This window comes from Protopterus annectens, chromosome 1.part2 (assembly GCF_019279795.1).
Source record: "Protopterus annectens isolate FY-2018-M chromosome 1.part2, PAN1.0, whole genome shotgun sequence".
Taxonomy (NCBI): Eukaryota; Metazoa; Chordata; order Ceratodontiformes; family Protopteridae; genus Protopterus; species Protopterus annectens.
The window spans coordinates 481,110,576-481,137,416 of record NC_056727.1 but is presented as its reverse complement, the minus strand read 5'-3'; the positions used below and the strand labels follow the sequence as shown (position 1 = coordinate 481,137,416).

The 26,841-nt window shown below is 40.4% G+C and overlaps 1 protein-coding gene across 1 annotated transcript in view; it reads right to left on the bottom strand.

The window, feature by feature from the left end:
- Positions 1-25,540, bottom strand: part of XRN2 (5'-3' exoribonuclease 2) — a 2,388,435-nt gene extending 2,362,895 nt beyond the window's left edge. Inside the window, exon 1 of the mRNA XM_044057168.1 lies at positions 25,327-25,540. Coding sequence (XP_043913103.1) covers positions 25,327-25,401 — 75 coding nt within the window. The 5' untranslated portion in view covers positions 25,402-25,540. The remainder of the gene's footprint in view (positions 1-25,326) is intronic.
- Positions 25,541-26,841: the final 1,301 nt, after the last annotated feature.

The following is a 26,841-nucleotide window of genomic DNA, read 5'->3' as shown; positions in this document are numbered from 1 at the left end:
AAGGTTGTTGCAGTTTGATAAAACAGAGAACAGTCTTTTGAAACAATTAATGGTATGTCTGAAAGATATAACAAAGTACTTGTTACATGATTTCTGAGTTTGGGCTAAAGTCTATTCAGATAGAACTAACTGATTTTTCATTTTTAGGGGTCATTAGTGCATTTATTTTTACATATATATTGGATCATAGTTTCAGTTTACATGACAAAATATGTCTGACAACAGTGTGCTCACCCTATGTACTATGCACTCACTCCTATGTTATGATTCTAAGCATACTTTAATGTTAGCCTTTTTCATAATGTAGTATGAAACAAGTGGTTCTATGTTCTTAGGTATTCAGGACAAACTAGTATGGGGTTTTTTTTTTTTTTTTTTTACTTCATTAGGTAGGTACTAGGCTGCCAGAGGACATAAAAGCCTGGCCAGAGTGTCGGCTTTCGCTGCCCCATTGATTAATTAAATGATCCTCTGTCAAGCAAAGCCAATGAAGTGATCCCAGGGGTGTATTGTTACCCATCCACTAGTCAAGGTTTCTCTTGAAGAGTGTTAGTGAGGGGCTCTGCCTAATGTAATTTTGCATTTTGTTCCAAAGCATGGGGAGTCTTTGCGACAGGAATCTTATCCCTCCAGCTATTGTTGTGGAGAGGTTTAGCTCACTAGAGCATGTGGCTTGCAGTGACTTTGATTTCTTTAGGTGGAGCATGTCCATCAATTTTGAGTTGGACATGGCTTTGTAAGTCAGGCAGAGATCACCTCTAAGTAAGCGATATGCCACTGAGTACAGCCAGAGTTGTTTCAGTCGGGCTGCATAGGACATATGTTTGGTACCAGTAATCCTCTTGGTGAGGTACTTTTGTAGTCTTTCCAGCTGTTGGGAGTGTCTTGTGAGGTACATCCCAAATGGGGCATTGTACTATATTGATAGGTCTAATGAGTGACTAGCAGAGGGGCACTACAACCTCTATTTTTAGATGCAAACCCTTAAGTAATTAGATGGGTCACATACGATTTCCTAACTATTCTGGCAATATGATTGTCAGAGAAGATATTACTATCTGGGTCCCCAGACCTCTCATCAACTCTTCTGTATTAAGGGGGCTGCCACCTATGTGGCAATTCGTGGGTGTTTTGTTTTTCCCCAAACGGGATGACTATGCATTTTTTGGCATTTAGCTCGAGGCCATGACTTTTGACACCAGGTGTCAGTCTCAGAAAGGTCCTTTTGGAGGATGTCCATGTCAGCCGGAGAGTTAATTATGGATCCCAGTTTGCAGTCAGTCATCGGCAAACTTGGTTAGCCATAGTCGTCCTGTGTTTGCCTGTACTTCTGAGAAGTATGCCAAACAGTAGGGGTCCCAGGACCGAGCCTTGTGGGACACCCCTTATGACTGGTTTAGAGTCAGACCTGGAGCTTGCTATTCTTACCGTGACTTCCATCTCTAAGCCAGTTGGAAACCCATCTCGTGATGCAAGAGTTGATTTTCAGGCTGGTGAGTTTTTCTGCAATACCCGGGTGGGGAATGGTGTCGAAAGCCTTGGCGAGGTCAAGGTAAGCTGTGTGAACCACCTTTCCCTCGTCTATGGCCTTGGGGACTTCTCAAAGTTGTCAACCAGGTTTAGTAGGCATGATCTGCCCTTAAAGCAGAACTGGGGTCGTTCAAGTGTTCAGAGGTTCCCAATGTCTTTGGTAACTAGTTCCATGATTATGCGCTCCATAGCCTTGCAAACCAGGCTAGTCAGGGTTATGGGGCGATAGTTACCAGGGTCAGTTGTGGCACCTCCTTTGTGGAGAGGAATAACCATTAATGTGAACCATTCTATGGGCATGTAGCCTGTGGAGAGGCTGAGGTTGAACAGCGTGTTTAGGTGGGGGGTTAGTTCGTTCTGTTGTTCGTGCAAGACACAGCCTGGGACACCACCTGGTCCCATTGATGCTGTGATTTTAGCTTTTGAAAGGGCTGTTTTCACCTGTGCGTCTGATTTTTGGGACACTACACTTTTCTGGTATTGTTGTGGGCCCTTTTGGAGGTGAGAGGGGGGTGAAGTTTGCACCGAATCTGCCAAGATGTTGGCAATATCAGTAGGTTCAGTATATTTTGTGCTATTTTGCACTAGTTCAGTGCATATCTGCGAGTTGCCACTTAGATTCTTAACATAGCTAAATAAGGCTGTGTGGTTATCTTTTGAATCCTTGGCCATTTTTCTTTCGATGTTAGCCTTGGATGATTTCATGAGGGACCTCAGTTTCTTACTGATAAGGGATGTCTTTCCTTCTTGGGATTTGTTTTCTGAACTAGTTTTCACCTATTGTATAGCCTGTTTATTGCAGGGGTCCACCAAACTGGTTTCCTTCTCTTAGAGGAGTGAGTCTTGGTTTTGCTAGGGATGACACAATCCATGCATCCTTATAGGTGCTCAAGAGTGCATTTGTAAAGATTTATGCATCTTGGGCAGCGTTATCCTTAAGCGTGGGGGCTGTGAAACTTAGCCCAGTCTTAAGTAAGGTGAAGTTGGCTTTAGAAAAATTTTTACTGTTTCCTTAGTTGGGGATGGTGGTGGGGTGCGGACATCCAGAGTGATTAGTTTACAGTCTGATCTAGACCTCTGGTGTGGAACACCTGTCGCCATGTTGGCGATGACCAGGTCCAATACGTTTTCACATCTGGTAGGGAAGTTTACCAGCTGATCCAGGGCGTTTGAGTTTAAGAATTCCAGGAAGTGCTGGGCCTGGGAATTTGTACTCAAGTAGTTTTCCCAGTGAATGGTAGGGTAATTGAAAACGCACAATATCAGGGTATTTGGTAGGACCTTTTCCAGTGTCGCCAGAAAGGTGGAGTGGTGGTCCTGGGTCATGGAGGGTGATCTGTAGCAGGCCACAATTTGCATTGCAGATTTGCCCGATGTTAGTTGCACATGGATGATCTCGGAGAAATGCTGCGCCACTAACCTGGCGGTGTAGGTATCCTTGATAAATATGGATACACCCCTTCCTTGTGTTTCAGTCTGTGTTCTGTGGCCAAAACGTGTGGTACGAGTTGTAGCCCGGTAGTGCTGGGGTGCTCTCTGGAGCCTTGAATCATGTTTCAGTTACTGCACAGATGTCGACTTTCTCCATACTGAGGAGTGCTTCGAGCGCATGCATTTTGAGATTTAAACTCCTGGTATCGAGTAGCATAACCCTCAGGTTTTTTGTTAACTGAGCTGTCTACAGCGGTGGGTTTGACTTTTGAGCCTTACATAAAAAAGGCAATATGGGGGCAGCAAGAGCCTTGGCCAGTATTCGAAAGCCTAGGGGTGACCGGTGCAAGCAGTGATTGCGAAGCAACGCGGCTTGTCGAGCATGTCATCCCAGGCTGACAGACACTTTATTCCCTTTGAATGACACCAGAAGCTTAGCCAATTGTTGAAAGATAATTTTTTCTTTATACTGAGGTATCATTCTTTGCGAGTGCGGGATGCTACTCAGGGTTATACCAGCCTGGCTGACTTCAGAGTTGTGCACTGTTATTTTTGCTTCACTGTATAGTTTCAGAACTCTGCTGAAGGTGTTGGTTTTCCCATACCCACTCTCTCCCTATTCCTGTGTTTAAATTTGGAGGTTTTTGCAGTTGCCCGCCCCCACTGTAGATTTGATCTGGGACACTCCCCCCAGTCCCATCTCTCTACCTAATTCTACCTAAAACTCCTTCTGCATTGTTTTTAGTCATTTTTAATTTAAATTGCATTTTTTAAACTGTTTGGTCTAACACTGCTACATACACAAGTGTGCTAGCTTGCACTATATATGAAATTGTTTGTTTTTTTGTTTTATACACTTATACATATATATATATATATATATATATATATATATATATATATATATATATATATAAATAAATAAATAAATAAATAAATAACACACACTTTCCTGTTAGTGTAGTCCAAATTTTCTGTATCCAGGACTGTATGTAAGCTTCTGAGCCCCCCCAAGCTGTGTTGGAGGGAAGCCTTCTAGCTCATCAGTGGGAGTGGTAAGCACTAGGTAACCTACCACATAAGGAGTGGTTCTGGCCCAGAAATTGTAGTTATTGGCCATTTGGGGAGTTGTTCCATCTCTCAACTTTGATTTAAAAGCCCACATTTGCACTTGTTTCCCCCCTTTCCTGTATCTAGTTTAGTCCAGATACATATTCTTACTTTTAGTACTTTAATTTGCTTATTCGTGATCAGCACTTGTAAGCACTAAATAACCTACCAATTACTACAGCACTCAACCTTCATTACCTGGAGGAAAACAGTTTTGGCAATTACTTTCCTCACTTGCTTGGAGAAAAACAGCTCTTGTACTCACTTTCCTCACTTATCTAGAGGAAAACAGTTTTATCCAGGCATGTCCAAGGGTCAGCTCCCAGTGTTCTCTCCTGTCTATCTGATGAATCTGGGCATCTTGGGGCAATGTAGAAATTGCCTCATGTACAGACAACCCTCTCCTCCTACCACCCAACACTACAACCTGAGAGATGCACTTATCTATTCAAACTGGAGGTAAAGCTCTCTCCAATCAAGACTGAACTTGACAGTCAAGAGAAGGTAAACACTTGCACCGGACCACACACACAGTCTCACTAAATCTACACCACCAAAATCCACACACAAATACAAAAACATTTGCGGAGGCTCTCAATAATCTGCTCAAGCAACAGAGACCTCCAGAGCAGATATGCAAGCAACCTCCACCCCCCCCAACACAACCCAAATGACAGCCCGCAGACTCGGTGTGCCACTCAACCACAGCCAATAAGGCAAAACAATGTACCCAACACACTAGTCATAGGCAACTAGTCAGGCACACTGATGTCCCACTCACCAGGCTAAACAAGGAGAAGGTTACTGTCAGCTGTCTGTCAGGTGCCAGGATCCGCCACATAACCCACGCACTCAGGCCACTCCACAAGTACAAATACGACTGTCACTGTCCATGTTGGTACGAACGACCTGAGACGTACCTCCCTGGACTACATGGAGACATGGTAGAGCTCTCCGATCTTGTAGCCCAGGCAGGTATGACCCTAGCCCTGAATAGCATTCTGCCACCCCCCAGAATGATGCAACAGTAAGAGGACAAAATGATTGACTTCAACAATTGGCTAAGCTTCTGGTGCCATTCTAAAGGGATCCAGTATCTGTCTGCATGGGATGACATGGTCGACAGACCAAGATGCTTTGCCAGAGATGGTCTGCACCTGTCACCCCTGAGATTTCGGATACTGGCTAAGGTTCTTGCCACCCCTATAGTGCCTTTTTTAGGCAAGGTTCAAATGACAAATTCACCACCGTAACAGGCAAGCAAAAACGGAGGGTGATGCTTCTCAATGCCAGAAGTCTAAATCTCAAAATGCACTCACTCGAGGCACTCCTTAAAATGGAGAACATACATATCTGTGCAGTGACAAACCTGGTTCAAGGCGCCAGAGTGCACCCCTGCACTACCAGGCTATAACTCATACCATACTTCTCGGCCATGTAACCTGGACCGGAACACCAAAGGCGGAGGTGTATCCATATTCATTAAGGATATCCACCCCTCCAGGCTAGTTGCTCAGCATAATGCATCAGAGGTTATCCAAGTGCAACTAACTCTGGGCAAAACTGCAATCCAAACTGTAGCTTGCTACAGATCACCCACCATGCCTCAGGATATTAGGGTTCAAACACCCTAATAATGGGCGATTTCAACTACCCCACCATTAACTGGGAAAAACTACTCGTGTACCAACTCCTTTGCTCAATGCTTTCTGGAATTCATAAACTCCAATGCCCTGGATCAACTTATCCACACCCCCACCAGGGGCAACAAAATCCTAGATCTAGTCATTACCAATATGGAGTGACCAATGTTCCACACCTAAAGTCAATGCCTCATTGGTCCGATCAGACCCCAAAGCTAATCCTAGATATCCACATCCTGCCTCCACCCCCCATTAAGGAAACCATAATAAATTTCTCCAAAGCCAACTTCATGCTTCTTAAGACAGAAGTGGTGAATTTCATGACACCCATGCAGATGGACAATACAGTTATGACTACTGAATCCTACACAATTGCAGTTTATAAGCACTTCATGAGTGCATGGATCGTGCTATCCCCCCAAAAAAAGGAAGTCAATCTGGCGGTCCCCTGCCATAAACTGTACAACAAAAGGAAGAAACTCTTGCAAAAAAGAGTAAAATCCCACGAGTGGAGGAGCTCCCTGGTCAGCCTCAGTAAGAAGCTGTGATCCCTGAAAATCCTCCAAAGCTAGTTACGAAAACAAAATCGCCACCGATTCTAAAGACAACCACAAAGCATTCTATAGCTATGTCAAGAATCTGAATGGCAACACTCTGATCTGCTCTGAGTTACAGCACAATGGCACTAAATATACAGACCCAACTGATATTGCCAACATCCTGGCAGATAGGTTCAGTGCTAACTTTACCCCCCCTCACCCCCTAAAGAGCCCCCCCCTCACCCCCTAAAGAGCCCATCTCTATACTGGAAGAACGCAAAGTTTCTGTAATCACGGCTGCACAGGTAAAAACCACACTCTCCAAAGGCAAGAACACAGCATCCATGGGACCAGGCAAAATCCCAGGCTGTGTTCTACACCCCACCTAAGTACCATGTTCAATCATAGCCTCGCCTCAGGCTTTGCCCCTGCTGAATGGCGCACAGCAACGGTTATACCACTCAAGAGGGGAGCCACCACGGACCCCAGGAACTACCGCCCCATTAGCCTGACAAGCCTGGTCTGCAAGGCCATGGTGTGGATCCCACCCAGTTTGGGTTTGTAAAAGACAGATCATGTCTCCTAAACCTGATAGACGTCTTTGAAGCAGTCACCAAAGCCGTAGACAAGGGTAAGGTGGTTCACACAGCCTATCTAGATCTTGCCAAGGCTTTTGACACCATCCCCCACTCTGGAATTATAGATAAACTCACTAAACTAGGTATAAATCCCTGTGTCACAAGATGGGTTGCCAACTGGCTCAGTGACAGAAACCACACTATGAAAGTAGCAGACTCCAAATCAGACTTCAGACCAGTGACAAGTGGAGTACCACAGGGTTCAGTCCTGGGTCCTCTCCTGTTTGGTATCTACTTATCTGAAGTACAGGCTAACACAGAAGGTCTTTGCAGTCATCTGTGAACTTCATTTGCCAAACTAGGAAACAATCAAAACCCCTAACAATGTGGACATCCTACAAAAGGGCCTCACTGAAACAGATGCCTGGTGTCAAAGCCATGGCCTCAAGCTCAATGCCAGAAAGTGCACAGTCATCCCTTTTGGTAAAAACTTTGTACCGAAAGTGTGATGAGACCTTGGGACACAGGTGGACAGTAGTCTCTCCTTTGATAATCACATCGCCACAGTAGTCAGGAAATCCTTGTGTGTGGCTCACCTCACAGTTTTTCATCCAGGGGAAAAAAAAAAAAAAAAAATTTCATTGTTCCCCTCTACTAGTCACTCTGACCCATTAGAGAGAGTACAACACACCTTTTGTTATGTACCTCACAAGACATCAACAACTAGAAAGGCCGCAGAAGTTCCTCAAAGAGGACTACCAGCCTCAAACAGATGCCCTATGCAGACAGTCTCAAAAAACTCCAGCTTTACTCAATTGCATATCGCCTACACGCTCTAGGGACCTAAACCTTGTCACCACAATAAAGAGAACATGCTGGAGGGATAGACACCTGTCCCAGAGACTGCTCATTAGCACTTAAGAAAAATCTTGGACAGGAAATAGGAAATTCACCCCAGGGATCACTTCCATGGCTCTGCTCAACAGGGGCACAGGTAAATTTTCTTGGGTGGCGAAAGCCAGGGTACCTTTTGACTAGGCTTTTTTAGGCCCTAGGGCCAATAGCCTAGTACCTATGAATGATATTGAGTAATGGAAATACATCCCGGGGATCACTTCTGTCTCTGCTCGACAGTGGCACAGGAAAATAACTTTCTTGGGTGGCATAAGCCAGGGAACCTTGTTGGCTAGGCTTACCTAGGCCCTTGGGCTGATAGCTTAGTACCTACCTATGAACAGCACAAAGTTACCAGCTTTTCTGTTTACAGCAGTAGAAACTCTTTTGCATAAGATTCTGTGGAAATTTCTTGTGAAATATTTTGAGAAAAAAAAAAAAAAAAAAAAAAACTTATATTTTATTCAGAACTGATAGCTAGGGACCAAGCTAATTGGTTTTGTGGGCTGTGATTATTGTTGCATTCCTCAAAACATAAACCACTGCCAGTTTTATATAAATCACTTCAGCTTGACAGTCTGCCTTTACTTTCTATAAACAAATTCAATGAGAAGTAAATCACTTTGTGAAAGCGAGCTTAAATTTTCTGTATTAAGTGGTTGTAAAGACAATCAAAAATCTAAACAGACCGTATATGAACTACTAAATATACTCAGAAGTAAAAAAAGAGCTAGAAGTAGGATCTGTAGAAAACAGAAGTGGCAACTTACAGAGTCAGTAGGACATCATCTTTCAGAAGGTGCACAACAGATTTTGCCTTCATGTATTGCTGTGATGCAAACTACATGCCCTACAACATTAAAACAGTTGCAAGCTTTTTCTAGGATTAACATATTACTGGTTAACAATAGATTTCTAATTATGAAGTAATGAAACCAGTTAGAATTAAAGATACCCCTGAATCTTGATCCTGGCAGGGTCAACAAGCTTTTGCACAATTGAAAAGATTACTTTTAAAACCTCCTACACTTGGGATGCCCAATTAAGAGGTGTTTTGTACTGAAAGAAATAAAGCAGCATTACCACCACAATGTACATAATCCTGCTTCTTCAATCCCTACAGTAGACGAAGGAGAAGGAGAACCTCATGACTGTAGAGTTACCACCAATACTGTGCTTTTTCAGATACAAGAATGTCTTTTGGTCTAGACAAGTGTGCAAAAGCAACCTTTAATGCAGGAAAACAGTTTGGGACAAAAATGCGATATAAAGAACTTAAGCAAGGAGAAGTGTATAAATATTTGGAAATTGAAGGATTAACAATAAAACATGAACAAATGCAAATAAAACTTGGTAAAGAATACTTTAGAAGACAAATTAATCCTGAAAACAGCACTGGCATCTAGGAACAAAATCCAAGATATAAACCAGTTTTGCTCTTCCTGTCCTAACTTACAGTTTTGGAGTGATTGACTGGCCCCAAAACATGTTGGATAGGAAAAGGATGCTTCATGCTCCCCAAATGATTTATAAAAAGAGCAGTGTATACCAAGAGTATATACTCCCAGTTCCAAAGGAGGGATGGTCCTCCTTGAAAAATCAATTACATATGTATAGATCAGCAAATGTGGGACTCCACACATCTGCGGACCTCACAAGACCCAAATGTAGTGAAAGCTTTGAAACATGAGAATAAATCCAAGATGAATTTTCTGCTTAATTTAGAAGCAGCATTTCTGCATCAAGCAAGAATGGATATCAAACCAGAGGTAGACAAAAAAAAAAAAAAAAAAAAAAAAAAAAGGCAGCAACTGAATGTTCCAAAATGCAAAGAAAGAATATAAGGTGAAGGACCAGATGAGAAGGCAAGAAATGTGGAAAAAGCATATAGTTGCAAGCATAGAAAACTTCTGGAAGAACCTCATGTTGACCAGGAACAAATGCAGGAATGGTTAAGGAGAGGCCAATTCAAATAAAGACATGAAAGGTTAATACTGGCAGCCCAAGACAGTGGGCTATGTACATGCTCGTTTACAAAGTCTTATTGTAACATGTGGGAGAAAGGTTTTACAAAACCTACATTTGTCTAACTGGAAACAGTTGCACACTTTGTTGCTCGTCAACACATACTAATGGCAAAGGACTGTAAAGTGAAAGGCATAATAACGTGGCAAGACCGTTGCACTAGGGATTGTGCAGACGTTATGGTACTGAAGTGGCTGATAAACAATGGAAACGTGAGCCACAAAGTATTACTGAAAATGAAGTTTATACCACGTGGAATCACCCATTACCAAACAGTCCAAAAGATAGATGCTAGAAAACCGAACATAGTGGTCCAATAAAAGACAAGACAAAAGTAGCATTAATCATTGAAATCTCTGCACCCAGTGACTACAGTGTCTTGCGTACAGACAGTGATAAAATATCAGGATCTGCATGCAAAAACAAGAGCAATGTGGGGGGGGGGGGGATACCCAGACAGTTCCAATAGTAGTACGAGCAAAAGGTCTTACCCAAAAAAAAAAAAATAATTAGAATTTACAATTATATTTGGGTATCTTACCAATCCATGCAACCCCATACGAACTGCAGTAGGAGTCATTACTGGGCACATAGCGGGTGCTGCGAACACTACTTTTGGCTGACAGACTGAAACAATACTAATTTCAAGAATTTTAAAATCGTACTGGTGACTTAGGAATGGGGTCCTTTATAGTCATAGTATTAGAAACCGAAAAGATTTGAATAAAAACATGTTTTTTTAGAAATGATTGCTATAGACCAGTTGCTTATTTCAGTACAAATCTTTATCCTGTAGCAGCACCCATCCCCACTGCCTTAGTGCTGTGGCCATGACTGTGTGCTTAAACATGGCAGCTGTACTGACTCTCCGGCACATGACAAGTCAATTCCTCATTATGTAGAAGCTTTACCACCAATGAGTGACATTACCTGCACAACTGCCCAATTATGAATTATCTACTTAACCCTTATTTACACTTTAATCCCTACAGTGGATGGAGAACCTCATGATTGTAGAGTTGTTAGCAATACTGTGCCTCCTCCCAGATTAGACTTTAATGATGTTCCTTTAGAGAATCCAGATCCATCTCTTTTTGTGGAAAGCTCCTGCGTTTGAAGGGATGATAAACTCATACCAGCCTTTTCCATTTGTACACGACAGGATTTTGTTAACTGAACAATTAAATCAAAATGTGTCTGCTCAAGTAGCTAAGCTTGAAGCCATTACTCTTAAGATGGGCAAAGGTTAGTAACTTTTTTTTTTTTTTTTTTTTTTACAGATTCTACTCCATAGGCATAACGAGGTCATGATTTTGAAACACTTTGGAAAGTGGGGTTAACATCAAAAGAAAGTTTAGCAAGAGCTATTTGTTAAATAATTTGTTAGACGTTTTACCATCACCAAGGTAGTGTGCCTCACACAAGACTGAAGTTTCATCAGTAACAAAGGGTAACACTTTGCAGATATGGTAGCAAGACAGGCTGCATTGTTTTACCCAGTGTGGGCTATATTTTTGCAGCAATTGTAGTGCAATTTAATGAAAATTTCTTCTTTACAGAAATTACCATCTCCTCAAGATCAGATAGAGCACTCTGAGCATACAAGATGAATAAGTGAGGGCTGCAGTAGCTCTCCAGACCTTTTGTGGTGTCATCTGGATCAATGACTAGTGGCCTCAAAAATAATTTTTTAAAGTCAATTGGTAAAAGCTTATTTACCTTTTCATTTGGGCAAAAATGCATTAATAAGACAAGTTTCCAGTGACATATGCAGTCATCTCTCAGGAGTCACGCAATATTTCGTAAATACTTGTAGAGTTTGCGTAAAGCATGTTGGTGTCTTTCGGCTTTTCCCGGTTAAGGGTCGCCACAGCGGAACTCCGGTCTGCTGATTGACAGTAGATTTTTACGTGCAGAGTTGCCAGCTCCGATGCACAACCTTCAACGAAGGTACGCACATCTCCACACAGAAGACGCTCTAGCTGAGAATCGAACAGGACAACGTCATACTGTGAGGCGACAACGCTACCGCAGCACCACCACCGCGACAATGTGTCTAAATCAGGTACCTGCACCTGTTCAACCACAGAAAGCGCCTCAGGGGGCCATTCTGTTACTTGCAGTGGGGCATCTTAAATTGCAGACATTTAGCTATGTACAAGTTGCGATTGGCATTATTTCTAAATGGGCATAAGTAAATCCTTGTGTGAAAAACCATGGAGTAGCAGAGAAATTTTTGACAGTTAAGTTTCCCAAATTTGATGCTCCCCGTCACATGCAATCTGATCGGAACATGCTTAGTAGCCAAGTAACACAACAAACTGGCAGAACCTTGAACGTCAAACTGCCGTTTCATTGTCCCTATAGACCACAAGCTTCAGGGACAGTAGAAAAAGGCCACTCAGACCCTTAAATTAAAGTGAGCTAACATCTGTGAGGAAATTTGTCTCAAAGTGGCCAGAAGCTTTGCCTTTAGTATCAAAAGTATGATGAAGGCTACTAAAAATTGTCCCCTCATGAAATTCTCATAAGCAGACCATGAGAATGCCAGCTATACCCCTTCACAACAATTTAGAAATGCAAGACGTTATCAATCCATACTTTTGCTCTGCAAATCTCTCTGCTCTATTTTGCAGAAAAGCATGGCACAGTTTTACATGCATAACTTTTCAGATTCTCAGTATATCAAGATTCTGGCCTCATATTTTTGGTCTGTTTTTCATATACTTAGTTTCTGGCAAATTAGTGTCAAATCATTACAGACTGCAGTTAGAAAATAACTTGAGATTCAGACTTTACATCCTTCAGAAAATTCATGCTAATGCAAAACCTGTTCTATCAACTTTCTAGGTTAAGAGTAATATTAAATTTTTATTTTTGGGCCTTTGCCCCTCCTTTATTTATGGCTTTGTCAAGATTTCTTGCTCCAAGAGGTTGAGAGATACGACCTAACCAGGACCATCATTTGTAGCAAGGAGACTGTGTGTGGTAAAGTACATTCTCGAAGAAACTCACTTAGCCCCAGAGGGAAGGGCAATACTTTATTTTGCTCACAACTGCTACTGCTGATTGGAGGACTTTCCTACCTTGGTCCATGTATCACATGTCAAGACCACCTTCCCTGGTGAGGAGTACAGCAAAGATTCCATCACGGCCTGACCTAAACTCAGGTGATTCTTGGACACTGGATCAGAAGCAAGAAAAATATCACTGATTCACTGTGCCTTTTGGACATCAATACAGAGGTTGCTTTATCCAGAGGAAATTCCTTTCCAAAATCTGCAATTTAAGTCCTTGCTTGAAGACTGGTAATGGATTTCATCTGAACCACAACCAACCAACCATGCCTGTGTGCAGTTTCTTCAAAATCCCTCTCCAGCAGGCTCATTTTTCCTATGGATCTATTAAGACAGTTATTTTGATTATTTTTCTTCTCTTGCTTTTGCCATCTGGAACCATAAATTTATCATCTGCAACCACTGGAACTAGTACAAAAACTCAATTTTAACAAATGATACATGTTCAAGAAATGAGGTGGGCATTTGGTAAAGATCAAATAGAGAGCACCTTAATGGCATCCTAGATTTAATATTTTCTCTGCCACCTTGCATACTTAGGCACAGAGCCCCAACGTCAGCAACTCCTAGGGACTTCCAAGATGGTTGCACACTGAACAGATTAACTTCAGCTTTCCCAATGTGAAGACAGAAATTGAAAGACTGCAACCAGTTTGTGCCAACTTGAGTAAAATTCAGTTAGTAAGTACACTGCCTGGATGCCTGCAAACAAGAAACTTCAGCCTAAAGGAAATAAACTAGAAAAGGTGGAGAGAAAACACCAACTGTTAAGTAAAAAGCAGTTAAAGTTCCAGCTTTGGCACAAGACATGGCTTCCAGTAATTTAGCGGAAAAATATGACAAACTTGTACAGAGCTGATAAAGACAAACACTGAAGGGTATATCAACTAAAAGCTTGAGAAAATGGCAGAAGCTTTAAATAGTCAGATGAGCTGATCAGAGGTCAAAATGAAGAAAAAGCTGGCAGAGTATAAAAAAAAAAGTAGAATTACAGGACAGAGACCATTAATTTTATGAAAGCACAAATAAGCAACTGGTCCAGTATTCCACAGCAGAACTGGAAAATGAAAGGGCACACCATGTGTATGCTCTGGACACAGTCACAAGAAAGCGGCCAAGACCTTTATTAGTGGGGATACAGACCTACCAGCAGAGGGATTTGACCCTGACAAAGCTGTGGCAAACTGGTAGTAGACACTGGATGAAGTAGTCTGTTTGTGGAGGATGACTTGACTGTACACCATGCAGAGGAGAGCCAAATTTGTTCCAGTAGCCAGGAGGCAAGTTGAGGATTCAAGCTGCTGCATCTGGCTGCCTTCAGAGTACTTTTTCCTTCAGGATCAGTCTTTTTTTTTTTATGCAGAGCAGGCTGGGGTGGAAATACAAGGGTATGTCCTATCAGGAGGGGATGGGGGACTTTCTCATTCTTCTGGCAGTGAAGGGGAGAGGGACTTTGCCAGTGAGGCCTTTTCCATTGTTTCATAGGAGGTTGCTTGACACTACAGTACAAAAGGAAAGTTAGACAAAAGCATGTTTAAGTTAACAGGCTGTAAAATCTTGGGTTGCTGAGGTAGGAGTTGGGGTGTAAAACAAATCATATATGTAAAGCTGATATGCTTCCAGCTTACTTTTGCAAAGTTGAATGTCTTGAGACCCTTGGCTTAATCTAACAAATTTTAAGTGGAATATGAGAACATTGAACATAATGAAGAAAAAAAAAAAAAAAAAAAGTTTCCTTCAGCAATAAATGTTTCACCTCGTCTTTCAGGGTGCAACAGAGGAATACATATTGTTTTCATTTTTCTTTTCCAAGGAGGCAAGCTGACGACAGGTCAAAATAAAACCAGAACACTTGTTCCTTCAAGGCTAAAAGTTGAGATATCTAAGTATGCAAAGAATATTCACATATGAGGGAGGGGGGCTAAAGATACCAATGAGGGGGGCTAAAGATACCAATGAGGGAGGGAGGGGGGCTAAAGATACCAATGAGGGAGGGAGGGGGGCTAAAGATACCAATTGGTGTCAGTAGAAATACAGGTAACAACTCTTTACATGGATAACCTCAGTTTCAGGTTAACTGGGGCCTGCATTAGCAGCTCTTTGGCACAGATGTTCCTATTAAGAAGGTTAAACTTCATTTAAATATGTACACAGTTGTGTGCATTAAGTTAATAGGTTGTGTTTTTTTTTTGGTTAACACAAAGTCAAAATGCGACCGGTTCCAATGTTGACAAGAAGCCACTGTATAAAGTATTAATGGGTGCATGTATTGCAAAAGCTGGAATTAAGACATTTAAAGAAGCTGCCATACACAGTAAATGGGAGTAGTTACTTCTTACCATAATGGTGACACTGTCCATATTATCTTGTACTATGAATGTTCTTACAGATAGACAAAAAAGGAAAGACTACTTAATCATAACAAATGATACATCCGCGGTGGTGCAGCAGTAGTGTTGTTGCCTCACAACAAGAGGTTCTCCCGTTCAATTCTCAGCTGGAGTGCGGGGAGTGCCTTCTGTGCAGAGTCTGCATGTCCACCCCACAGTTTGGTGGGCATTCAAAAGACATGCGTAAATGGGCATGCCTTCGCTGAAGGCAGAACGTCGAGCTGCCACCTCCACGTTCGTGAAAATCTACTGCTAATCATTAGCGGACCAGAGTTCCGCTGTGGCGACCCCCAACTGGGAAAAGGCAAAAGACAACAGTGCAAATAGCAATGCTACAGAAGACTTGGAAAAATGGAGCATATGAATCCAATAAAGGATTTCAGGATGGATTCTGCAGAATATCAGAGGAAGAGAGAAGACAAGACAGAAGAGGAAGGAGAAGGAGATGAGAAATACTTCTATTAATTACTACACAACCTCAAGCAGTGATAAAAGAGCGAAAAAGAAAAGGATTGCAGATTTGTACTAGTAAGGGATGAAGATATTTTTGAAAGAACTAATCAGAATTCAGCAATGACTATTACTTGCACGTGGGAACTGGAACTTTATTTACAACAATGGGGACACAAGAAAAAAGGTACATTTCTGAAAAACATTAAAATACTTGGTATGAAAAATGTGAACTCAGTAGCAGGAACTCAATTTACATATTACTCTGATACACAATAACTGGGATAGACTTTACAGAAATTATATTTCACAGGAGCATGTCCATTTAACTGAGAACTTTGATACACATCAAGTAACTATTTCAGATCACTTGCCAGTATAAGAGAAACCCAAGATAAGTAAAGATGAGACTGACACTTCCTCCACCTACCCATTAAAAAGACAGCAATGAATGGGTAGTGGAAATTATCAAGAAGTTAAGGAAGACAGCAAGTACTCCAGAAGTTATACCCAATGAGTGGGATAAAAAAAATTGGAGTTTCAAAGATAGAAATAAAAAAAAATACATGATTAACAAGTAATAAGGATTAGGGCCTGACAACGGTTAAAATAGACAAGTGGAATATCACAGAACAAAAGCAGGTGCAATTGCAGAGTGTTAAACAGAAAATAAGAGTACTTGGATAGTACGCATCACAACTCCAGCTCAAAAATGTTTGGCTCAATGACTTATGCAACAAAAAGTAGATTTGTTGCCTAATTGCTGCCCCACTTAGCCAGCCCATTAACAAGAATAAGCAGAGATCTTGAGGTGTTAGAAATACTTCTGAATTATGAACATTTCTATAAAGCAGAAGTGGAGAAATCAAGAAAAAGCACAAATTGAAATATTTATGGAAGACCAAGTATGCAAAGGTTAAAGGTAGGTTAGACTTAAAGTAACAGACACAAGGTGACTAGATACAAATTGTGATGTACAAGTCTAAAGGAAAGTTTCCAAGAATTTATGGTATTGCAGCAGAAATTAGGAGGGAAGAAAGTAATACAAATCTGGAAGGTTTAACAGCATTTTAAAAGGGGAGGCATCAACAACCTGCCAAAAAGCTGGTGACCAATACTTAATGAAAATCTGATCCTGCTTCAAAATAGGCCTATTTCAATTGTAAACCATTATTACAAAGTATTGACATCTATAAATTGCTGAAAAAAAGCAGCAAAGTGGAGGCCAGACTTAATACTGACTAATGTGGTTTGGTGGAGGGGAGTCAAACATTTGACAGCATTAATAAAACAATGAGGATTCATAAGGAAGCAGAATGTATGAAAATATTGGCAGGTCTTGATGCAGAGAAGAAAGTTGGAGGAAGAGGTTTATGCGTAGGACAATAAAAGAATTTTCAATTCCTGAAACAATGTTAACAGGAAGATGTACGAGGGTTCAGAGGCAAAAATCAAAAGTGGGAGGGTTCCTCTCTCAAGTAGTATCGGAACAGAGGAACCAGGCAGGAGTGTCCTCTTCCCCCTTTGAGTTACCTTTAGAAATTATGACAAAGAAAATAAGGAACTCAAATTCAAGGATATAAAATTGTTTTGGTGTTTAAGTTGTCTTTATTTGCAGATATTTCCTACTTGAAAGAACCACAAAAAGGACATTAGTTTTGTGGAATATTCTGAGTTTTTTTCCCCAGAATATAAAATTAAAATGAAAATGAAACAAAAGGTTATACCTATAAACTATGCACCCACACGTGGATTGGTATAGCAATACCTATACTTATGGGGACAAGATAAAATTAAACTATTTTTAGTACACATTGAAAAGGATTCAGATTTTGTTTTTACCAACCAAGGATATGCGGAAAGAATTTAAAACAAAGATAGTATGAAAACTGAGAAACTAGAAGATCTTCTATGAACATGTATAGCAAGATGTAAGCAATACAAATGTTGTAGTCCTAGTTTTATACAGAGATCAGCCATATTATTTTAAATCAACCACAGGAGAACTTTTCTACAGTAACAAAAAAATATATACGAGTTGAAGGATTTTATCTGGAAGACAGAGGTCAAGAGTCAAGTGGGATAAGCTGATCAACAAAACAATGAGCGATAGGATTACCCAACTTTAAGGGCTGTTTTTAAAGATATACACAGTGAATGGCTGTTTTTAAAGATACACAGTGAAGGCTCTTACACAACACAAGCAGAAAACCTATAATGCAAAGTGGAACTGGATGAAGAACAGGGGGGGGGAGGGTTGTTCAAGAAATAAGGAAAGAATGGGATTTTGACAAATCCTTAAGGAGAACAATCATAAAATATTATATTTGTAAAGTAGCAGAAAGTATGCCAAGAACCAAGCAAACACTGTTTTCTGTATCACTATTTCTCCAGATCAAAGAGGGGGGCTAGAATTTACTGAAGGAAGCTGGCAAAGTAACAAAGGTACTGATAAATAATGAAAGAAAAGGCAACAGAATGGGAACAGGCCACAAAGACATTTAGACTGCATGTTATGCTATGATGTCAATCCATGACAGGGAAGGCAAAGAGAAAGATGCACGGGGAATCTTTTATAAAAGGCCTATACTAGTAGAGTTTTTAAATGAACCTAGAGAAGAAGCTGCTGTTTAAAAGGGATAATTAGTATGGAATATAAAACACTACACTAACTATAGGAATCAGCAGAGTGCAGATTTTTGCTTGGAGGTGTTTAAATAGATACTTTTATACCCCAAGCAGATTCCAAAGAAATTTCCTCAGCTAGAAAGCAAACGTCAAAAGGTATGACGGAAAAAAACTCAATTTGAAACATATGTTTTGGGAGTGCAAGACTTTGACAGACTTTAAAAATTCCATAGAGTACTCTGTAAGGAATACTGGACGAGCAAACTAGTACAATTAAAGTATTTTTTTAGATGGAATACTGGCTCTCAATTGCCTAGACAAAAAGTAAGCCCTTGTTAACGTTAATTCTGGTGGCTGACAAAAAAAGTAAATACTAGAAAATGGAAATTGAAACCAACTAGACTTGAAATAGTGCATACTACAAGAGGGATAAAAGTGGGATCTTTAGAAAAGGGTAGGAATATATTACATCAAAAATTACAAAATTTTTGAGAAGGAATGAGGTTTAAGAGAAGGCAGTAATTGAATAATTTATGTTACATAGATTATGGAATATATAACAACGTTTAGCTACCACCAAAGAAAAAAGACTACTGCCGCCGAAAAGGCATCAGTAGCCCAAATTGATGAAATTATGGAGAGTCACGATTTTATAGCCCTATTCTGTAGCTAATGACACAGCTTAAGGATGTAACATGGGTCAGCCATAACCCAAAGCAGCACTGCACATTTTTCAGATCGTGGGCCTTTCAACCATGACCCAAATCATTGTGTATTAAACAGTTTTATAGCTTTACTAAATAGGGAAACTATTGTTCACACCCATATCCAATACACTGCATAACAGTCTGTACAACTGACTACAAAAAATCTTTATAACAGGATATTATGACAAAGATGATGTGAAAGAGCTCTTCAAGAGCTCTCAATGTATATTACAATATTTGCACAAGTACAAAAATACTTATCCCAACAAATATGCATACAGTCTAGTAATTAGGATGTTGTCAAACATCTTCCATGCTTTTATACTAACTGCCTGAGTTATTTTATTTACTGGGAAATTCCAACTGGACGCAGGTCCTTTTTCAGCAGATTCCCAGGGAGAAAAGCTCCACATCATGTACACGACAGCTGCAGATACAAAGTTGCAGCAATAGTAAACATTACAGGTTGTTGGCTTTAATCCAAGATATTGATAAACAGTATATGCAGTAAATGTTGCAAGTTATGATTGTTACTAATATTATAAACAAGAAACTAAGTTGTCAGACAAGATTTTAAAGTATGTAAAGACAACTAGCTGTGTTTCACCTCCTGCGCACATAAAAAGGTGCCTTACCAGGCATTTACACTTTAATTCCAATACATCACACCCATTTCAAGGCAGAAAAAGGATTCAAACCCCAAAAGTCCTAATTATTTCGAAAATAGTGTTGCAAGATTAAAGGCCCATACCCTCAGTTTCATAGCTGGAAGCAGAAATAGGACTCAAACCCCACTGTCATCCATAACTTCAAAAGCACTCCGTAAATACTATATAGCAGAAGCAAGGAAACCCTTTATGGGTCAGCTACATTGTGCCAGTTTCAGTGTTACAGCCATGTTAAAGCCCATTCAGCCAAACAAAATGTTACTTCTAACAAGTCTTCAAGTACCCGATCGAGCAGTACTTAGCATTTTTGGCCTGACATTTACATGGGTCTACAGTTGCTGAAATGCTCAGAATTGGATACCCAACGGACAGGTATCCAACTCAGAGCATTTCAGCAGCTGTAAACTCACACTTTGTGCATCAAAACGCGTGGCAAGTGACAGATTTCTAATGTTGATGAATGGCTTGAAAATTAATGAATCAGTCACTATAAGAATAAAGGACCGTTTCTCATCCTTTCACTGGACTGCTATAAGCAAAAACTAAAAAATTTTACACACAATCTTACTATGACATTCTTCACAATCTCAAACTGCCAGAAGCATAAAATTACTAATTATTTTTCTTCTGATGCTAGGCATGGAGCACACATCCCAACGTAATGTTTTCTTGCAAAGTTACTTTTTGTTAGCATAGCAGTTTGAGAACACAGCGAGTGAGATTACAATGCCCTACTCTTCTACCAGACCACACATTAAATTCGCCTAAAATGGAAACATTGAAATACTGTCAAGCTGCAGACTCCTCAAAAATATTTGCGACTGCTTTGCAACACCTCATACATTTACTCAGCTACATTATCTGTTAAAAAAAAAAAAAAGTTAAAAAAATTACTGAGATAACATTCTTTAACAAAACTGCGAGTTCTATTTCTTCCACCTCCTTTCCAGTCACCTGTATTACACTTCCTGGCTTGCAAAGCTCAGCTAATTTAAACAGAGCCAGATTTCACTTATCACGTTTCTTCACATTCTAACTATCAGAGGTTTACGAGCTCAATGAAGGGATATCATGCAAATGTATGTGTTGTCACATAGATAAAAGTGCTGTGAAAAAGTTATGCATGTTCACCATTACCATCACAACAGGTGTACAACGAAGAGCTACATGTAGCCATGTGTTTTCCTCAACAAAAAATGTTACGACAAAATGATGGAAGAGCAAAGGAGACAAACTGCTCAGAGATATTCACTCCCACATGGCAAACAATGAAAAAGCAGACTAGGAAGATACACATAGAAAAAGAATTGCTGTGTCAGCTTACTTAGTATGTAGAACTAGCAGATCATTGTGCAAGGAGGAAATCAAACTCAGGATAAAGGATCATGTTTATGACTAATATCTTAAGTAATTTTTGTCCTGCAACTCGGAACCATTTCTCAGTAGAAACAGGATACAGGCAGCACAGGATAGATCTTCTGAACTGGTTACCTCAGCAATGTAAACTACCCCATTCACAAAAAGAAAGAAAAAAAATAGGTAATTCTGGCTGCTATTCCAGTTGGCCATAAAGCCTACCATGTAAGAAAGAATGGGCCCAATGGAGCTAAAGTACACATTCTTGTGTACTAAGTATCCAGAGTACAATGTAAACAGTCAACCAAGAAGGGCTCCCATCCATCCAGTTATAAGAATGCTTTGCTCCTCTTCATGCAACCCAGTTATATATAGTTACACACCGGGGAAATGGGAACCCTTTATCACGGTCTGATTATGGTGCCTGGTTTGGAAGCAAGGGAGACTAATGGCCCATCCCTGACCACGGCTAACATGCATTCTGTTAGCCAAGTCTGGTTTTATCCCCCTCCATGGGGACCTGGTAGTGTCATTCAGTCCCTGGCTAAAAAAACACCCAACAATCAGAACCCCAAGAGATTCCAGATGGAAGCTTTCTCCCCAACCTCTGCACTGCCATAACCCATAATCTTGATGGCTAACAGGTGGCACATCGCAGGGAACCAATTACCTACCCTGACGTGAGGAAGCTCCCTTGAGAGGTACCAGCACCAATCTGGGTTCAAAACCTACTTCGCCAGTGGGATTAACATTCTTTAAACAAGCCTACACATGTACTGGAGCACTGGCCAGGTGGGAACGTCTTACTCCCAAAACAAGCCTGCCAACATCTGCCACCCACCCTAGGTTCATTTCTTTCGGTACTAAAGATGTCGGTTAAACTCAGACTGAGTCATAGTCAGGAGTTAAATTTCTACACAGCCAAGCTAAACTGGTCATACGTCAGACTTTTAGCCATTTGGAACTTCTCACCTTTGCAAAACTTCTATTTTGTGGATCCTTTGTTCTTGCAAAAGGCAGTACCTCTTGCATCCCTAACTTGGCTAAAGAAACGTGCAGGGTAGTTTGATTTTAGCAATTCAATTGCAAATAGGTTCATAGGTGTATACTTGGCTAACAACCCTGGGGCCTTCACAAGCCAAGCCATAAGATTACCCTGGCATAGTGCGACCTGACCTTAGTTCCCAGTGCCTCTGTCAAGTAGAGCCACTGGAGTTATCCCCAGGGTGAATTTTCTGTTTCCCATCCACTCAAGATTTCTCTTGAAAAGGGTCAGCAAGGTGCTCTGCGTGACATGCATGGGCAGTCTATGGCATATGAATCTGTCCCTCCAGCATGTTCCGTTAATTGTGGGAATGAGGTTGAGGTCGCTGGAGCATGTGGTGAGGAGGGACTGAGATTTCTTTAGATGTAGCATTTCTAACAAAGCTGGGTCAGATATGGCCTTGTAAGTCAAGCAGAGATCGCCCCTAAGTAGGTGATATAAAACAGAGACTAGTTGGATTTTTTTTTTTTTTTTTGGGAGTCTGTCCCATTTAGGACAAGTGTTTAAGGCCTAGGATCCACTTTGTGAGGTACTTTTGCGGCCTCTCCAGTTGTTGCAGGTGTCTAGTGAGGTACATGCCAAATAGGGCATTGTACTCTGACTGGCCTAATTAAGGAAGAGGAGAGGGAGACAATAACCTCTTTCTTCTTGGATGCAAAACCCTTAGTAACGAGATGTGCCACATAGGCGAGCTTAAGGCCATGGTTCTGACACCAGTTGTTGGTCTCAGTGAGGCCATTCTGTAGGATGTCAACATCACTTCGGGAGTCAATAGCGGCTCCCAACTTACAATAGTCTGCAAACTTTGTCACTGCACCTTCATGTTGGCCGGTACTTCAGAGAAGTAGATAAACAGGAGAGGACCCAGGACCAAACCACGTAGAACCCCACTCATTACTAGTTGCCAGTCTGCAACCTACCTAGTAATACAAGGGTTGATGTCAAGCTTTGAGAGTTTTACTAGAATTCCCGAGCGGGGAATGGTATAAAAAGCCTTGGCCAGATCAAGGTAGGCTGTATGAACCACCCTGCCTTCATCCACAGCTCCAGTGACTGACTTAAAGTCATCCAAGTTGAGCAGGCATGATCTACCCTACACAAAATCAAACTGTGTGGGATCCAGAGTTTGGAGATTCCCTATACCCTTGTTTATTAGGGTCCATGATGATGCGTTCCATACCTTTGCATATCAGACTCATCAGGCTAATGGGGTGATAGTTCCCAGGGTCTGTAGTTGCTCCTCCTTTGTGGAGAGGGATGCCTGTAGCAGTGTGCCATTCGGTATGGACATCATGAGGTGAGGCTGTGACTGAACAGGGCACATGTGAGGTGCCAATTCATTCTATAGTTCATGCAGAACACAACCAGGGATATTGTCAGGTCCCACAGAAGCTGTATTCCTGGCTTTGGACAGTGCTGTTTTAACCTGTGCATCAATACTGGGTACCTGACAATCTACTGGTATTGTGATTGGTCCTTGGGGAGGGGGGGTAAAGTTGGCACTTAAACTTTTGGCCAGTGTACTGGCAATATCTGTCGGCTCGGTATAGGAGGTAACATTGTGCAGCAGCTCAGAACAAATCTGGGTATTGCCGTGGAGATTCTTTACATAACTATAGAAGGCTTTGTGATGGTCTTTTACTATCTACTGAAATTCTGTTTTCATAGCTAGCTTTAGAGGACTGGATGAGTGATCTCAACTTTTTGTTGAGGCTGATAAGGGAGCTTTTACAGTCTTGGGACTTCTTATTTTACATCAGTTTCGTCGTCCTGTTGTAGAGTTTATGGTAGAGGACCACCAGATTCATTGGTACACTCCATGTCAGTTACCTACTACCTCCAAGCTTTAGTTCTAGATTCAGAAAACAGGGAGAAAAAAAATCCAACATGTATATATAATCTTTACATTTCTGCATCTTTAGTAGAAGAACTTGCATTAAATATTACAGAAAAGTGACAAACTATCCACATCAGAAAAAACTTATGACACAAACCATTAAGTTAGCATCAAATTCCACCAATAGTACATTTTCCCTTGGAGTCCAAAGCTGACTTGCAAGAACCAAATGCACCAGGCTATATACTCACTCATGCAGAACATTTTTACAAGTACATAGCCCAGCAAACAATTCTATATATGGGTCTTGTGAAAGGAATTATAATTTGAAGTTGTGTAATGCCAATATTATATCTTGTACTATTTTTTTTTTTGGGGGGGGGGGCGCAATGTAAATTTAAGCTTAAACTTAAACACCATATTTTTTTTCTTCGTAAACTCACCCCAAAAAGCTTAAGGCATGTTTTACCATTTTCTAGCTGACAAAATATCAGACTACTGGTATTACAAGCCTAGTAGAGCCTCGCCGGGAATTCGGCGACAAACGAGTACACCATCATTGCAACTATTATTCTGCTTTTAAGAACTCTGATAAAAGCAGCATAACGTTTTTTTTTTTTTGTCGTTACATCTATTAACTGAGAAAGCACTACATTTCTGCAAACCCAGAAAATAAATACATCATTAAAGTATAACGTAAATAGTACTCAGAGAAGCAGACATTTAGCTTGTTTACTGGAAAGTGCCCTAAAACGACTAGAACAGCTGTAATAGAAAAAAAAAAAAACAGTCGCTTTACAGTGAGCGGTGTTATTCAGTGAACTTAAGACAAAAACATGAACATACGAATTATGCTCAAGACAAAATTAACAATGAAGTGTGTGTTCTATACCGGAAAGGTACGCTATTTCTGAAAGGGGAAAAAGCTCAATTGCTATGAAGGAATGGAGCGTCAAAATTTAAAAAAAGGCGCTTCTTCCACTGTATTACTCAAGAACACTAAAATGAATAGCCACTAAAAACTACGCTAATACACAATTGTGTAAAACTAACAAGGTACGCTAACGAGTACAGCGAACATTCTGTGGAAACAAATACAAATAAAAAGCAACTTGGCCGGGAAATACGACCAGTCAGAGTTCGTAAAGTTAAACTTGATTTCTACCTCCAACAATTATGCATAAGTTAATATTAAAATCATTTACTACACTGAGCACATGGCTTAAACGTAAACATACAATTCATCACGTTAACACAGAAGAAAAATTAGGATACTCTACTAGAATACAAAAGAACATACAGATAGCTATAATTAAAAACACTTCAAGTAGAAATAAACATATACTTGCCGAATAAGTACGTACTAAAATTATACTTTAGGGCCTATAACCAAAAAACTCAAAAATCAAATCACATACCTTTTCTTCCATACAATGTACAACGATAGAGGGATATTTGCGACTTAACCAACGGAAAAATGCCGGAACTCCCATGGCTTATAAAATCAGGTCTTTAAAAATGTAAATTAAAAAAAAAATTACAAAACTCTACATATAAGAAACAATTCAAAGGGGACTGAACATGGGAAACAAACTACCATTCCAAACACCCTAGCGCAAAGAGATATGGGTAATATAACACACTAATAAAATAGACGGAAACCCAGATAGACCAAACCAGTACTGAATGATTAAGCGTTAAAGTGCGCGCTGTAGATCTGTTACCACAAGTCGATATTGAAGTAGCAGTCAAATAAAATAAACATGAAATGCAGTTTGCAACATATATGAAACAGTCCATGGCTGCTTCGTTGCCACATATTTTGTTAGCAATTAACTTATTATTAGGGAGCCAGAGTGTGGACAACACTTTACTAGTTGACCCGATTGCATTCAGTCAGAACCAGGACCAGATCATGGTCAAGTGAGGCCCTACCCTAGACAGGGTAATGGATCACCCCCAAGCCATTCTAGTGTCCTATTACTTAGCTCTTTCTCCCCGGTTACCATAAACACTGTTTAAACTGTCAGTATGCATACTATTTTCTTCGTTAATACTACAAAGATTGGAGATATTTAAAAGTTTTATTTCAAATTTTATAACCCAAACACTGATAGCAATTTGCTAAACAAAACAATACAGTCTCACAATGAAAATAGACTTTGGTGAACAGTAAGCTTCTCTGCTGTTGAAACAGCATTGCAACCTACATTCAAAGAAAATGCACCTGTCCAGTGGTGGATTAAGTTTACCTTTGAGCTATTTTTAAACCATTGGCCCCTTGCACACATTTTTGGACCATGCATACATGCATGTGTTCTTTGATGCACCATTCTGATTGTATTAAATTATATTCCTTCTATAATACAGCACACCTTGTTAGAGTGTGTTTTAAACTTGTAGATTTGAACATTTTTCCAGTAAGCAAGTAAACAAAACATATGAACCAATAAAGATAAAACTACCCATTACCGAACATTTCAACCACAAAAGAACACTCAAACGTCTGTCATTACAATCCACCAATATACACAATCTCTAAAAGGTAAAAGTCATCTGAATAATTCCACATTAAAGAGATCTATAACTAATTAAGAAGTTGCTGCTGGCAAACATTGTTACATTTCAGTGATTCTTGTAAAAATTCATTGACTGCTGCCCTTGAAGAATAAACTGCCCATGTTATGTTAAAAATGGTAAGCTGGTAATATTGCAATAGGGAAAAGTTGTGAAACTGGCAACAGATTCATAATTACTAGGCATTTCATCCAAAAGAGGATACACTCAAGAGTGAAGCACCCCAACCCCCTTAAAGAAGGTGCTGTAATATCAGCATTCCATGTGCATGGTGTGATAGTAGAACCCACAGCCTTATTGCACGAGAGGTAAGTATGCTACCTGTTGTGCTACTAACACTATATTTAAGATACATA